Source organism: Carassius auratus, chromosome 40, assembly GCF_003368295.1.
Source record: "Carassius auratus strain Wakin chromosome 40, ASM336829v1, whole genome shotgun sequence".
Taxonomy (NCBI): domain Eukaryota; kingdom Metazoa; phylum Chordata; class Actinopteri; order Cypriniformes; family Cyprinidae; genus Carassius; species Carassius auratus.
This window is the reverse complement of record NC_039282.1, coordinates 18,764,561-18,781,501: the sequence shown is the minus strand read 5'-3', so window position 1 is coordinate 18,781,501 and position 16,941 is coordinate 18,764,561. Positions and strand designations below refer to the sequence as shown.

The window sequence follows — 16,941 nt, the reverse complement described above, 5'->3', positions numbered from 1 at the left end:
TGCAATTCTAATTACATTTTTTTTATCAGAATTGTTTATATCTTGCAACAGAGATTTTATCACAATTCTGAATTTATATCTTGCAATTCTAACTTATTTTCTCAGAATTGCTGAAAAAAAAAAAGAAACTCAGAATTGCGAGAAATATAACTCACAATTCTGACTTATTTCTGGCAATTTTGAGTCTACATCTCACAATTTTATTTAAATATTGTAAATTATTTTCTAGCAATTCTTAGTTTAGATTTTGCATTTCAGTGTTTAGATCTAGTTTATATCTCACAGTTCTATCAGTAACTTGAAATTCTAACTTTATTCTCTGAAACTGTCATACAGAAATGTAGAATTGTAAGACAAAAAGTCGCAATTAACTTGTTTCCAACACGATATAATTAATTTGTTCATTTCGTTTATGAGAGAAATGACCCAGTGGTGTTTTATAGAAAAGAACTATCCATACCTTACAAAAATCATACTGCGAAGGTACCATGAGCTACTGTATGATTGCAATATTTTATGTAGGCAATGATATCCCAAAATATTACAAGATATTATGTGCCAAAAACCCTCTAAAATAATATATAATCATTTACTAATGTATTCAGCTGAACGCTTCAAGTGTCACTATGGTACGTGTGCAAAAACCTACTTTAGTCACGTCTCTAGATTCCAGTTGCACAACACTTGTGCCCAACGTTTTATTGATTTGTGAAAAACATATAATCTGCCGCACTAATCATCCTATTCTTCCGCCTGTGTGTCATTTCTTGTTTACATACATGAGTGTTTAATCAAACTTACTCTTGAGGTGTGTTTTTGTGCGTCTTTCCTGGAATTCTACTACAGCGAATGTTTTGACTTATGAATATTAATTACGTAACGGAACGTTCGAACAGTGGTTGGGGGCAATCAAATGACGTCGGAGATTTTAACATTTAGAAGTCTTGAGCGGAAGAGTAATTCATATTCATGAGAAGGCGGAGCCCGGCGCAAGAAAGCGAGAGAAATAAACGGAGGCACAGCACTAACACGGACGCTTGCGGAAGACACGCGTTCTCCATCTGCGTAGCTGAAGAATCAGAGGTGCTTGTTCAGGTCAGTGAAGCATATTGCATCTTATTTTTCACCTCATAATCTGTCCACGTTGTTTTGCACGTAATACATAAGGCATTTGTCACAGCTGTTGAAATTCCTTGGTGTTTTGTTGTCTGGTGTTTTTATTTAAGCTCTAAGGATTCATGCATTAATAAAAACACAGTAGGAGGACGCGGAGGATAATTGTTTAATGTTTTCGAGTCGTTGATCTTTCAGTTCCAGACCCCGCCCCTTTTATGACGCGTTATAATGAGCTATAAATAAACGAACAGTTAACTGAAGCTGGTTTACCACGAAAACAACGACCTTTACTCCATGTCAGGTTGACAGAAAACACTCGCCTGGTACAACTGTCATAAAGACTAACATTAGACCAGAATCAGATAAGTTATACTATTAATTAAAGACCAACAGTCAAAACAGACTCTCAGGGGCAGATGCATAAACCCTTAAGAGTACTAAATATGTTATTACCCTCTTAAAACTAAGTCTGACCAAACTTCAACCAGACGAAATCATACATTTTTATCTCGTGGTGTCCTAATATTAGACTCAGTGAAGGATCTCGTATATGTAACATCTTTATGTAAAAGTAAGATGACTCAAGGAGATGTAAGACTCAGTTCACGCAATAATATTTATGCATCGTGGCTTACGAATCAGGGTTGAACTGGAGCCAAATTAGGTGTTTAGATCTGTTCTTAGGACTTTCATTAAAGCGATAGACTTTAGTATACACATATGAGTGTAACGAGAATTGCTTACATTTAATTACAAAATAAATATAACTGAAATCTGTACTGAGAAAGAAAAGTGTAATTTAATTGTTAACGATCAATGGGAGTGACATCTGAATATGGTCTCACACAAATTTTAACCAATGTTTCAAGAGTTTAGGACACAGAATAGGACAAGTGTTTATTTGATTTGAACTTTTTTGTTTCCTATTTTGGGTTTCTGTAACTACTGTATTAAACTATATCTTATGATTTAAAATCTATATTTAACCTCAGAGCAAAAAGAGGTGCTAAAGTCTGATTTTGTGGCAGCTGTGCTTTAAAATTAAATATGCTAATCTTAGTTCAAGAAAAGAAGAAAGTGTTTGAGCACTACTGTAAAGTCAACCCATGCCTGCTTTAAATGTTTTGAAATTATTAACACTTGAAAACAAAATGAAGTAAATGAAATAGTTTCACTACTTATTACATTTTTAAATAGGGTAACTTGCTCTCTGTAGCCCTCCCAACACTGGTTAAAACTGCTTCTTGAGAACTAGTTTGACCAGGTAGCAGTCAGCAAATGGTAATCAGTCTTTTTGGATTCAAATTAGACCAATTTACCGTTTTATGTGACTTTACAAGGTTATGACCAGTCTTGAAGAAAAAAAAGATGACCATGCAGTTCATGCAACCGGCTCCTGTTTCACTGACTAATAGTGAATGTTCTCAGAACGTTCTGGCAAGCTTCTCTCAAAGTTTTATTAACGTTAATAGAACGATTGTTCAAAGTATCTGGTCTTTAATTAATGTTGTCAAAATGTTAGCCAGAAAAACATTATTTATATGTCGTTCATGGAACCTTTTTTTTTAATGTTTAGCTGGACATTCTACTAAGGTTTTTTTAAATGTTACAACTTGTTTCGGAATGTTTAGAGAACATTTAAAAGTAACGTTCACAGAATGTTCGAAATGGAATTTTTGCGTAACCAAACAAAACGTTTAAAAAAAAGAACTGTGTTTTGAACGTTCAGAGAACATTCAGAAATAATGTTTTCATTACTTAATGAGAACATTAGCAAATCGTTCTTAACACATACACGTTTTAAAACAAACCTGAGACTAAATCAGTTCTGTTTTGAAGGTTTATGAAGGATTGTGTGTCTAATATGTTTTATTGTACTGTAAATGGTCATAATATTTATCAGGACCGATAATTATGCTAAACACTTATAGCTGTGAAATGCACTAATGAATGATTTATCACGACAGCCTGTCAGTCGAGTGATATGATATTACGGAGTAATTTTGATCTATTTTAAGCAGACACATTTTCTGTTGGTTTCTTAAGTACACCATTAAATAATCACAAGAGATTTTCCGCAAGGGACTGTCCTAGCTCTCTAAATGGGGACATTGCATAGAGTTTAAAAAAGTCAGAATTGTGGGAGAAAAGTTGTCAGTCTCTTTTCATTTTATTTCACAATGGAAGCAAAAAAAAATATATATATTTTTTTTATCTGGTTAGACAATTATGAGATAAAAAGTCACAATTATTATTATTATTATTACATATTGGAAATGGGCTCCATAATTACCTAAACCTATTTTTTTTCTCATTTGTACAATTAAATAAAATTATCTTTATTTATCTTTACATTTTTTGGTCATTTGAGTATCTCTCCAAAAGAAGTCTTTGGGAGATTTGCTCAGGTTTTTGTATTTCTGGGTGCAAATTTGTAGGAGGTTCAGTAGGTTCACACACACACACACACACACACACACACACACACACACACACACACCACACACACACACACACACACACTCTATCCTTAATCAAATAAATTCCTGAGCCGCAGGGCTGTGTGACGAGAAACAGAATAGCTCAGGAGTGTGGTGTGCACAGTTCCAAGAGCCCAGAGGATTGAGGAAAAGTGTGTTTCTTGGAGCCGTTCTTTACTCAAGAAAAAAAAAAAGAGTCTGTGTCCCAGAAAATCACTGTGCTTTGGAGAATACCGATTAGATCAAGTAAATTATCCATCCATCCGTCGTCTGTCTAGACACTTTTTTTATTACTAAATGTAATTTCAGAGACGCAGAGGTATTTAACTTTTGTTTATTTGATTTTGATGAAAAACAATAAAGAATTTTTAACGTACACTGATGAATTGTGAACAATAAGACAGTTTTATCTTTCAAGCAGGGTTGGAACTTTTGTTTTAATATCTAAGCAATGCAAAGTATGAAGCTGATGGAGTTTTCTGAGCATCTCCTTCATCACCCCGTTTCTCTCTGTTCTTCAGGTGAGCCGTCTCTCATCATGTTTGTGGCGTTACACGTGTGCGTGTTGCTGGCGGTTTGTTCTTTGAGTGTTTGGGCCTCTCAGTCCTCGTCTTACGGAGAGCGAGGCTCTGATCTCGGCCTGCAGGTGTTTTTGCGAGTGGTCCAGGACAAACCGCAGGAGAATGTGGTCATGTCTCCTCACGGCGTGGCCTCTGTCCTGGGCATGCTGCTCCCGGGGGCTCACGGAAACACTCGCCGCCAGCTACTCACGGGCCTCAAATACAAGAAGACCGGTGAGTGTTTGCACTGGTTTCATTTGCTTCCCTTTAGCATTATAACTCAAGCCAGAATGGAATGTTGAGGATCATTGGTGGCTAATGACAAAACCTTGGAATCTCAACCCTGTAGATCTTGACATCTTGAAACTCATTTCACGTGTTGATTCTGCTCTCAGGTACATATAAGTTGTTGCGGAAGTTGCATAAGGCCCTGATGACCAAATCCAATGCCGATGTTGTGACGATCGCCAATGCACTGTTCCCCAATAAGGACTTCATCATGAAAGAAGACTTCCTGACAGCCATCAGAGAGAACTTGATGTGTGAGAGTCACGCCATTGACTACAGCGACCCAGAGAAGGCTGCAGAAACCATCAATACATGGGTGAAGAACAGCACTAAAGGTACACCTCGCTTTAACCTCTGACCCCTGCATCTGAAACCCTCACCTCTAGCCTGGATTCATTAAAAAAATATTTTTACAATACTGTATATCTTCAAATTTCATATCTATCTCAGAATAAGCTTTTTATGTTAAATATGTTGTATATATTTATATATATATATATAAATATTTATAGAAATACATTTTCATGGTAGTTTCCCGTTTTTCTTTTTTTTTTCAAAGCATTAGAAGCAGTAAATTAGTGGTAATAAATTAGCGGCTTTAGTGGTAAATAATAATAAAAAAAAGGTTAATCTTAACATTTCCCAATTGATTATAAGAAACAAAAACAATTTCTTTAACTTATAGGGAATAGAAGTTTATCAGTAACTACAAACAACACTTATTTCCAGTATATTAATGTATTGGTTTCTTTTTCTTTTCTTTTTTTTAAGAATGAATTATTATAATAATAATAATTATTATAACTTTGTAATTATTAATCATATATATATATATATATATATATATATGAAATATAAATATACAAAAAATAAACATTTAACAATTTTCTTTAATTTATTGGAAAATCAGCAAATCACTGAAAATCAGCAATCTTCCTTTCTTGAAAAAAAAAAAAAACTGAAATCAGGGTTTAAGCTTTATTTTCATGTCCCGAAAATGGCAATCTCATACTAAATGAACACAAAATAGAAAACATCTGACAAAATAATATTTCGTTTGATATCTTGATGTTGTCCTTTCAATGATAGCTTGTTGAAAAAGCCCTATTTAGCACTCTATATTTGTATGAATTGCTAATTAATTCTAATATTAATATTATATAAATATATATGATATTTATTCTGCTCTGTTTGTTCTTCATCAGGTCAGATTCCCAGTCTGGTCAATGCAGGTATGTTTGATCCGGCTTTGACTCGGTTGGTGGCTGTGAATTCCATTTACTTCAAAGGCCTCTGGAAGTCGCGCTTCCAAGCCCAGAACACCAAACCCAGAAGCTTCACTGCAGGAGACGGGAACACATACAAGGTCCCCATGATGTCCCAGCTCTCTGTCTTTAACATAGGTGAGACGGCTGCATCAGATATTACACTCACACATTCAATATGGTTGATTAATAAAAGATTTCCCCGTCCCACATGATTCGTGCCATTGTCTGGCTATGCGTGGAACTGTTTTCCAGAGACGGCGATGCAATAAAAACGTGTTCACTTTTTAAATCGCTGGGAACAATTGAGTATTTTAACTTTACAGTTCCTCGTAACGCAGCAGATGGGAATGAAATGGTGTAAAATGTGAATTAATTGACCTCTAATGCAAACGCCAAGAGTGTCTAGCCATTGTCAGAAGGATTTAATCCATGAAAACACCAATAAACGTCTGCTGTTTTACTAGTTGTGATATAAGCACTTTACGAGCAGAATAAAGTTTTTATAGACCGTACGAGAGGACCGTGTTTCTAAAGTTCACTGGGGTGACTGGGATATGATCAGTACACACATGCTATTGGTTTTTCAGGAACATTCATATAAGCACATATGCTGAAATGTAGGTGCGTACAACTAATATTTAACAGTTAAGTGTGCTGTGTTACTCTTGTTTTCATTCTCTCTTCAGGTCAAGCAAGCACTCCACAAGGTGTGAAGTATGCAGTGATCGAGCTGCCTTATCATGGCAACAGCATGAGCATGTTTATTGCGTTGCCGTCAGAAAAGGCCAAGCCCCTGTCAGCTATTTTACCGCACATCTCTACAGCGACCGTCCTAAACTGGACTAAAATGCTGGGCCAGAGGAGGATGCGCCTGCTGATGCCGAAGTGAGATCTCTGTTCTCAATGTTATCCTTTAATATTCACCTCTAAAGCAGTCAGCATCTTTTGTGTGATGCAGTGTTGTTTTTAAATGAATATAAAGAATAAATGAATATAGAATTTATACATTTTTATAGTATTTATTCATATTTAATCAATATTAATAATGACCATATTTGTAATTGAATAAAAAGTCAATTTTCCAAATTTATGAGACTTATGAATTTATGAGACTCAAAGTCATAATAAGATAAAAATAATCACATTTTTGTCATATATGTGATCAAATTTTTGATAAAATAGATTTTTATCTCATAATCAGGACTATGTCATAAATATGACTTTTTGTCTTATTATGATTTAGTACGTCATAATTTTTTTCTATATCATAATTATTAATTATTATTCAATCATTTTGACTATTTCAGTGATTTTTGTATCTCAGAATTATGACTCCATATTACTCAGTATGAAATAAATGTGATTTTGAAAAAATGTGATTATAATTTTTGACTTGGAATATATAATCATTTGGAATTTTTAAGTCATAATGACTCTTGTAGCTCATAATTTTAACTTTTTATATTTTTGTGAGATAACCTTATAATTTTGACATGTCATAATTTCGACTTTTTATGTTATTATGAGATGATCATATAATTATGACTCTCTATGTCATCATTTTTTTTTTTTTTGGTCAATTTTGAGAATCTTATAATTATGACTCAGTATCTCATTTTGATTTTTTTTACATAATTATCAGATAATCTTATAATTATGACTCAGTATCTCATAATTTTGATTTTTTTTTTACGTAATTATCAGATAGTCTTATAATTATGACTCAGTATCTCATAATTTTGATTTTTTTAACATAATTTTGAGAATCTTATAATTATGACTCAGTATCTCATAATTTCGACTTTTTATATTATTATGCGATAATCTTATAATTATGACTCCCTATCTCATAATTTTTTTTTTTTGGTCATAATTTTGAGAATCTCATAAGTATGACTCAGTATCTCATAACTGATTTTTTAACATAATTATGAGATAATCTTATAATTATGACTCTGTATCTCATAATTTTAATTTTGTCATAATTTTGAGAATCTTATAATTATGACTCGGTATCATATACTTTTTAGTTTTTATATTATTATGAGATAATCTTATAATTATGACTGTATGAGTCTGTTGTCTTTTTATCTAATATCTATATTTTATCTGTATTTTAATGGCCAAAAATGGTTTAAGATTTGTAATAGATTTAGTGTTAATTTCAGTTAACAATAACACAATTAGTTAACAACACCACACTGTTATGATCTCTACTGAGTCTGAGATACTTTGTGGCCTCATGGGTTCTGCCTGTCTCCTCTTCTTCGAGTAGATTCACAGCTGAGGAGGAGGTAGATTTGGAGGGTCCTCTCACAGCGATGGGAATCAAAGACATCTTCAGTCAGAACAAAGCTGATTTCAGACACCTGAGTGAGTGACAGCTGTCAGTCAGACGCAGCACTTTCTTCATGAATTCATTTGATGCGCCTATTTTTGTATTTGACCGAGTGATATCATTGGCTGTTGACTGTGAACTTGAGTTGCATGATTCATGTCTCTCAGTGGAGTGTGAAAGTGCAGTGCTCACCATCCAGAGACGATCTTTGAAGAGATAACTCTCCTCAAAGTCTGCGCTGTATTACCATATTTCATGCTCAAACTTTAACCTGAAATGCAGCGAGCAGTGAATTACTGTGCCTTTTCATTTATAACTATAAAGAAATATCTTAGCTCACCCTGAAATCACTTACTCAAGCACGTGTTTGTTAGAAATTCAATGGTGACACAAAGGGTTTTGAATGAGTAAATGAAGACAGACCTAGCACTTTGACAGGATTTAAAGCCCTTAACATTCTTAAACCTGGGCTTTTGTTCTTTAGAAAAGCTGGATTCGTTTAGCAAAGGCAGAAATAAATTATAATTATGACATAAAGATTAAATTATGCCCTAATTATGGGATTGTAACATCAAAATTATAACATACTTAAACTGTCAAATCTTAATCTGTCAAAGATTCAAATTTTTGACAGATTCTTTTCTCATAATTTGGATTTTTTTCAATCATAATTTCGATGTTTTGACAAGTATCTTTGTATCTCATAGTTATGACCTAAGCCCAGGACAGGGTACACGATATTGCCCCGATCTGCTTGATGTAGGATGCCGTTGGGATTCATACTTTTTTTTTTTTTTTTTTTTGCAACGTAGGAAATGTTGGTGGAGTTGTGGAACAATACTTCTATGGATTTATGATGTTGTCTTGTGGGGCTACTGTGCCTTATATATGTTGCAAAAACCAAACAAAACACCTACGAAATGCACGCATAGATTACGTGATGAAGTCTAATGGGTTAAACAGTGCATGTGTGCATTTCGAGAGTGTTATTTCCCTGCATGATTCAGTCTATTAAAATGCATTAAGAAAGATCACAATATTCAAGATATGGGGTCAGAAAATTAACTTATATCATTTCATTTAGTTAAAATCACTAAGTTAAATTTAGTTAAATTCTTTTTTTTTTTTTTTTTTTTTTTTAAATAAGCATGATTTCAAATGTGATACTGATTTTATACATCAGTTCAATAAACAATAAGTTAATATTAAAAGAGTCACGCTTTAGACACAAAATTGTCTGTTTTTTGCTGTCTTTCGCTAAAACCAAAAATAATTCCAAACCGCCACAGAACAGTTTTGTGTCTCTTAGCAACATGACGATGATTCGTTCCTGAATGAATCATCCTTTTAAATGATTCGGTTCAATCGCAATGACTCACTTGTTTACAGTGCCACCTACTGGTGGCTTTAATTTCACATTAAAAGTATCTTAAATTTTTTTTTATAATTTCAAACATCGGTATTTAATGTTTTATGATTAAAATATCAAAACATTTATATACATTTGTAACTGCAGGTTAAAGCACTCCATGTCCCTCTGAGCTGAATTAAATAGTGTGTAAATGCCACTTCAGATGCAACTTCTGCAAAAATTAGTTTTGTTGATACTGGTTTGATTTGTTTGGTAACAGCCTAGATGTCTAATTACCCTAATTGACTAATTTAAATGTAACAATTTGACTCAAGAGAAAAAAAATGCTTTATTAAAGGTAGAAATGCCTATAAAAGGTAATAATCAATTTAAACGTATTAATTTAAAACACACAGAATGATGAATATCAAAAACTGCAGCTGTCCATGGTAGTCAGATATCAGCACAATAACACACTATTGAGATATAATCTTTTTCGTGATTCACTCAAAACTTATTTTATTTTTTGTTGTTTTGAGTGAATCAACCTTGAAAATATCAGAAACGGACAAAAGAATTACCATCTTTGGGGGAAAACAAAAAACGATAGAAGCAAATATGAGAATGTACCAGAGCACAGAGACAAAAACACTATAAAGTAAGATTCACATCAGCTAGATGAAGGAAGGAAGTGGTTTTGCAACCAATGTATGCAATAGTGTTTGAGATGAAGCGAGCAGAAATACTATCTCGAACCTGCAGCTCTTGCAGTCTGAAGTGTTCTGTCGCCCCCGTGTGGCGGTCTGGTGTAATCACATGCATCTGTGTGCTGAAGATACAAAGACTTCTGTATTTGTGTGTGTGTGCAACAGGTTCAGAGTCGGTCTATGTGTCCAAAGCTCTTCAGAAAGCCAAAATAGAGGTCAATGAGGATGGAACCAGAGCCTCTGTTGCCACCAGTAAGTTACTGTGTCACACCATATCCTCTGTTTTAAGTTATTAAACTCACTGGACGTCCAGCAAGAAGACCCTTCATCTGTGCTCGTGATCCTAGCATGTGTGTGAAACTCTCATTTCAGCTGCGATCTTGTACGCCCGATCTTCTCCTCCACTGGTGAGTGTGGACAGACCGTTCCTGTTTCTCATCAGACACAATCCTACAGGTATACACACACACACACACGTTTTTATTGGTTTATGAAACTGTAACATAAAAATGTTTCTGGTATGAAATGCAATCTTAAATTAGATCTCGTTCTTTTCTTAGGAACTATTTTGTTTGCTGGCCAGATCAACAAACCTTGAGCTAGAGAACCGAGGAGATTGGATCAGTGGTCGACACACACACACACACACACACACACACACACACACACAGACACACACACACAGATGAATATATTAAACTTTTGTCTTGGACTGCGTGTCCTTTACTCAATTTCTCAAGCGTCTTTTACCCTCATTTTGACTTGGTCTTTGTTATTTTTATATCCTTGAGGAACATTTTTATAAATGTGTGCTAAACTTTCTCACAGAATGTGTGCAACTTAAATGCTGAGACATCTGTTGTTTAACTTTTTTTTGTCTTTAATAAAATAGCAGTTTATTTTGTCACATTAATTATATATTGTCCTATTGTATTAAATAAGGTACTCACCTTATTTTGTTTTTGTTCTAACTAAAAAGCATTTGTTGTTTATTTAATAAAAAATATTCAAGGTAGTTGCTTTGGTAGTCTTATTTTTTATGCTTGATTAAAATTATATTACATTAAGATTACATATTAAATGTTTCTTTAAAAATAAAACACTGATATACTACTACATACTACTAGTAAGGAAAGTTTACTTGTATAGCAGATTATCTTTACAATGCTAATTCAAAGTTAAAAGTGATAAGATTCATGAATATATAATAAATTCATAACAAATAAAAAAATATATCTATATATGTATACACACACATTTATACTAATGTTAGTATATTTATATGTCCAATAACACACGTGTGTGTATGTTTGTATTTATATAGGATGCAAAAGAGGTTCATAAATATTTTTAATATATTATTTGTTTTATTAATTTATATTATATTGAATTTGTAATTTGTTATATTAATAGGCTACTTAAATATATTTAAATATAATATTTAAAAAAAAATTAACCACATCCACGTAATGCACAGTGATTTGACCTTGATCTATTAATACGAATACTTATTAATAATTATTCTAGACACATAATATATATGACAAATATTAATATATAATATTATGGAATTTATTCTACACAATATTATAAATATACAGAGTAATTTGGTCGCAGAAGTAGACCGCGGACTTTTCGCAGTGTTTTTGTTTTGTTTTGTTGTTTTACGTGCGCGTTCTCGCGGAGCGTCACGGTACTCGCGCTGTTGTGTTGTTGAAGCGCTCAGCTGACTCGAGAGGAGGAGTCGTCGCGTACAAGGAATCAAGGGGAAAACAGCAATGGCGGCGGAGATCCATTCCAGGCCCCAGAGCTCCAGACCCGTTCTGCTGAACAAGATCGAGGGCCACAGCGACAGCGTGAACGCGGCGGTGCTGATCCCGAAGGAGGATGGAGTCATCACGGTCAGCGAGGACAGGTACAGCCGCGCCGGACAACCGCTGGATAAAACATCACCATGTCCATAAACGCCCCCTGAACACTTAAAGCAACGCTAGCTTGCTTGATTGATTAATTAGGCTGTTTATTTCTTAAGTAACCTGCATTATTAATCGATACACTATATACACACACCATTGTACTAAAGGATTCCCATGTTTACATGGAGTGCACGTCCAAAACAGCATCCTTAGAGTTTGTTTTTAGTGATGCACTTGAATGTGACAGATGTTACTGTTCTTTTGGTTCAAGATGTAAACATGAATTAATGTGAATTACTGTATTAATCATAATTTCCAGTAGTCAAGTAGAAAACCACGTGCTCCCTGACACTAGCACACATAACGTTACATCGCAGAGGCGTCTATATGACGTCATCAAGTCTTATTTTTTTTTTTAAGTGTTTGCTCATCTGCAATACATCAGATTTCAAATAGACGTTTAGAAGATGTCTTGGAGACGTCTGTCAGATTTTTGAACACCGCAGATGCTTTCCAGATCTCTAACAGATATACCTGTGCAAGTTAACAGGCCAAAATGCTCCCCAAATAGCACAGGTATGCCAGGTAAGACGTCTGCTTTACATTCATTCTACATCATAAACCTCTTAAAGACATCTTCTAAACGTCTATTTGACATCTGAAAGGAAACTATAGGCGTCTAGCAAATGTAAATGCAGACTTCCGTGATGCACGTGTGCAATCAGAGCTATATATTATTTATTACAATTAGGGATTATTGTAGTTATTGTTGTGGTAGCTTGATATTAACCAGGTTATCATCTGAAATACATTTCAAATGTCTGATTGTACAGTATTTGAAGGAGATTCCATTCACAGATTTTCATGTATTACAGAAGCTGTAGTAACTATGGTATGTTTTGGCATAAAAGGTAGTTGTCATAGTAAACTGGATGTATTTTCTTGTTTACTAAGATATTGTGTCTTTTAGATTTTTATCTGGAGCAGTTCTTTGTTGCTCGCATGGTTTTTTATGAGGAAACCTGCTTGGGAATGTAACTGAAACTAGCTGAATGGTCTTTTTAATGGTGTTATGTGACATTCACATAGCTGGGAGACCAACTTAAAAGTCCAGCAAAGCACCTTAGGCGGGTTTAAGCCGTTTAACTCTAGACATGTGATTTTTTTTTTTTGTTATTTAAATGTTGTTTACTTTATAAACGGTCTGGTTTTGGCAGGAGCAGAGGCGTTTTTAAACAGGTCTGGACAAGACTAAACCACTGGAAATGCATATGTGCTGATTACTTAAAGGAATAGTTCACCCAAAACTGAAAGTGTGATGTTTATCTGCTTTACCCCCAGGACATAAAAGATGTAGGTGATTGTTTCTTAAGTAGAACACAGACCAAGATTTTTAACTCAAAGCGTTGCAGTCTATCAGTCTTATAATGCAAGTGGGTGGGAATCACAGCTAAAATATACAATAAAATAAAAACATACACAAACAATCCACATTAAACCCTGTGGCTCGTGATGATACACTGACGTGTAAAGACACAAAACGATCAGTCTGTGCAAGAAACTGAACAGTATTTATATAGTTTTTTCATCTGATTCAAGCAATATCCGAACTGTTAGAAATCTTCTGGGTGCGTTCAAGACCGATCGTTTTGTGTCTTTACACGTCATTGTATCGTCACAAGCCACATGGTTTAATTTATATATTTATATTTTATTTATATATTTATATATTTTAGCCGTGATCCAATCCACTTACATTATAAGACTGATAGACTGCAACGCTTTGAGTTAAAAATCTCTGTTTGTGTTCTTCTGAAGAAACAAGTCACCTACATCTTTGATGTCCTGAGGGAAAAGCAGATAAACATCACATTTTCATTTTTGGGTGAACTATCCCTTTAAATGTTTGCCACATTAGAGCAGATGCACAAACTTTGCAAAATATGATATTCTTGAGATTTTATCTGGAACTGAAATTAAATATATATACACACACACACACACACACACACACACACACACACACACACACACACACACACACACACACACATACACACACACATATATATATATATATATATATATATATATATATATATATATATATATATATATATATATATATTTGGATAGATTCTCATGTTGTATTTCTCGTTGTTTTTGTTTCTTTCAGGACGATTCGAGTTTGGCTGAAGCGGGACAGTGGACAGTACTGGCCCAGTATCTATCACACTGTGTCCTGTGAGTATCACCCAAACAATGAGAATCGCTAACTTTTACGTCTCCAATATAGCGAGACCAGGTTTGACGTGAATGACATAGTGAACATATATATATATATATATATATATATATATATATATATATATATATATATATATATTTTATAAGCGGTATTCAATTTTTTTGTTTGTTTTTTGAGCATTATTTGAATGAAAGTCTTTGTGTTTGTGTCCAGCTCCGTGCTCCTGTATGTCATATCATCATGAGAGCAGGCGGATCTTCATAGGCCAGGACAATGGGGCTGTTGTGGTGAGTGTCACTGTGTCACCCCCCTGAGGGACAAAGTCTTTCCAAATCTCAAATGTTTTGTCTCTCTGTCTCTTGTCTCTTCATATGCTTCATATGCAGCTGTGCTTATATCTATCTATCTATCTATCTATCTATCTATCTATCTATCTATCTATCTATCTATCTATCTATCTATCTATATATGTACATGTATGTGTGTGTACATTAAACTTTAAAATGAAACAAAATGAGATGCTTAGCAGAATGTTCACGCTGCTCTTTTTACATGCATTTTTTAATGAAAAATACAGAAAGATTTTACGATTTAGAATTGGTGTTTTATATGTGAATATATTGTAAAATGTAATTTATTCCTGTGATGCGCAGCTGAATTTCCAGCATCATTCCTCCAGTCTTCAGTGTCACATGATCTTCAGAAATCATTTTGATATACTGATTTGCTGCTAGAGAAACATTTCTGAAACGGATTCTTTTTTTTTTTTTTTTATTGTTTGATGAATATAAAGTTCTTTTAAAGTAATGTAAAGCATCCTTGCTTAATAACAGTATTTATTTCTTTAAAAAAACTCTAAACTTTTGAACAGTCTATAATCATTGTACACAAAAAGCAACATAAAAGTACTCAGGAGACTTAAATATAGTGCATAAATGGTTATATTTTCAGTTATTGTCATTTTTGGGACACTCTGAACACCGTCTCATTTTGTGTTTCATGAAAAGATGAAATTTGTTTGTGGCCATCAGTGGATCACCGTGTCAGTTTTCTGTAATTGTGTCTTTGTTTCTGTCTTTCACAGGAGTTCCTCATCTCAGAAGACTTCAACAAAATGAACCACGTCAAAACATACCCAGGTAAAACCAGAGGCTTGTTGGAAGTGATCTAGGCCTCATTTCCATCAGTGTACTAACACACACTTTAGACGATGGGCAAGATTTCCCTTCCAGCAGAAGTGTGTTTGTATGACACATGTGCACTCTCTCTCTCTCTCTCTCTCCTTGAGAGAGAAACACACACATGCTACTCTACTTACATTGGCCCCACCCGATCATCATTTGTTCTTTCCCAGCATGCCCTGGGGCTCAGAGTCCAATGTGAGCTCTCACTGGTCACACACTCACACACAAGATGAAGATTATGAGTGGATGAGTCAGAGCAGATCTGGAAAATGTGTCTGGAAAAACCGGACAATGCCAGGAAAGTGTGTTTGAGAGAGAGAGACTGAATTATGGCTTATAACTGTAAAATATTGCAGTTTACTTCATGTGTATGAATTACTTATCATTGTTGATTGCACGGGGGTATGTTGTTTCGTTCTGAAATAACAGAGTTATACTGTTGCCCTGTTAACACACACAGTGACATCATCAGAGAATGACATCATTCCACAAACGTCTCAACGCAGAAAACTCTCTGCTTGAGGACAAAAGTGTGTGTTTGTGTGCTGAATCTTAATCTGCATAATGTGCGTTCAACAGAGCACGCTCGTGTCATACTGTATCCCACAATGCAGTGTGCTCAACTGGATCTTCTATTTCCAGTGTGAAAAAAATCCTTAATTGAAATGCTCAATAACTGAATTTGTTTATAAGCATGCATGCAAATCATTTATTTTAGTGTTATTTCTATACTCTTACAGTTTTTATTAATAATTTTGAAAATTGCTTTTATTTTTATATCTTCATGGGAATTTTGTTTTGTGCTTTTGTCATTTTTAATAGTTTTTGCCGTTTTTAGTTACACTTTGGAATATGTTTACATTAGTTAACACAAACTATATATACTTATAAAAAATTAATCTTAATTAATATTAATGTTAGCATTTACTAATACATTATTAAAATTAAAATAGTTTATTTTCATATTATTTATTTGACCTGTTCTAGTATGAACCAACAATGAACAGTACAGTTGTATTTTTATTTTTACCTCAAATTGGTAATCATTGTTAGTTAATTCACTAAGTGATGTTAACTAATGGGACCTGATTTTAAATTGTAACCATTTTAAATATTTAGTTGTAATTTATTTTCGCTTAAGTTTTAGCTGTAGTTCAGTTTTATTTACAGTTGGGTATTTTAGTGCTTCAACTTTAGTCTATTTCAATTTGTTGGCAAAACAGAAATGTTTTTGAATAGTTTAAAATAATTAATGACAGTAACCCTGATGCAAATGAGGTCATGTGACAACAGTGTAGCGCTCTACTGTTTATCATGCATATGGCATAAAGTTTCACATGCTTTTTAAAAGAAAAACTAGTATGCAGTATGTTCTTTTGTAACCTGATCGTGTGTGTGTGTGTGTGTGTGTGTGTGTGTGTGCGCAGCTCATCAGAACCGTGTGTCGGACCTCATCTTCTCTCTGGAGAGTCAGTGGCTGATCAG

The 16,941-nt window shown here is 34.1% G+C and overlaps 2 protein-coding genes across 2 annotated transcripts in view; both read left to right on the top strand.

The window, feature by feature from the left end:
- The first annotated feature begins 995 nt into the window (after positions 1-995).
- On the top strand, positions 996-11,123 carry LOC113058776 (glia-derived nexin-like). The gene is made up of 9 exons (XM_026226978.1): positions 996-1,095; positions 4,118-4,390; positions 4,552-4,779; positions 5,650-5,847; positions 6,399-6,597; positions 7,988-8,085; positions 10,274-10,360; positions 10,481-10,564; positions 10,669-11,123. The coding sequence occupies exons 2-9, from the start codon at positions 4,135-4,137 to the stop codon at positions 10,704-10,706; spliced, it is 1,188 nt and encodes a 395-aa protein (XP_026082763.1). The 5' UTR covers positions 996-1,095; positions 4,118-4,134; the 3' UTR covers positions 10,707-11,123.
- Positions 11,124-11,827: 704 nt separating this feature from the next.
- Positions 11,828-16,941, top strand: part of LOC113058775 (WD repeat and FYVE domain-containing protein 1-like) — a 13,238-nt gene continuing 8,124 nt past the window's right edge. Inside the window, exons 1-5 of the mRNA XM_026226977.1 lie at positions 11,828-12,023; positions 14,201-14,268; positions 14,486-14,559; positions 15,357-15,411; positions 16,884-16,941. The exon at positions 16,884-16,941 is cut by the window's right edge and continues 93 nt beyond it. Of these exons, the coding sequence (XP_026082762.1) occupies positions 11,887-12,023; positions 14,201-14,268; positions 14,486-14,559; positions 15,357-15,411; positions 16,884-16,941 (392 nt within the window). The 5' untranslated portion in view covers positions 11,828-11,886. The remainder of the gene's footprint in view (positions 12,024-14,200; positions 14,269-14,485; positions 14,560-15,356; positions 15,412-16,883) is intronic.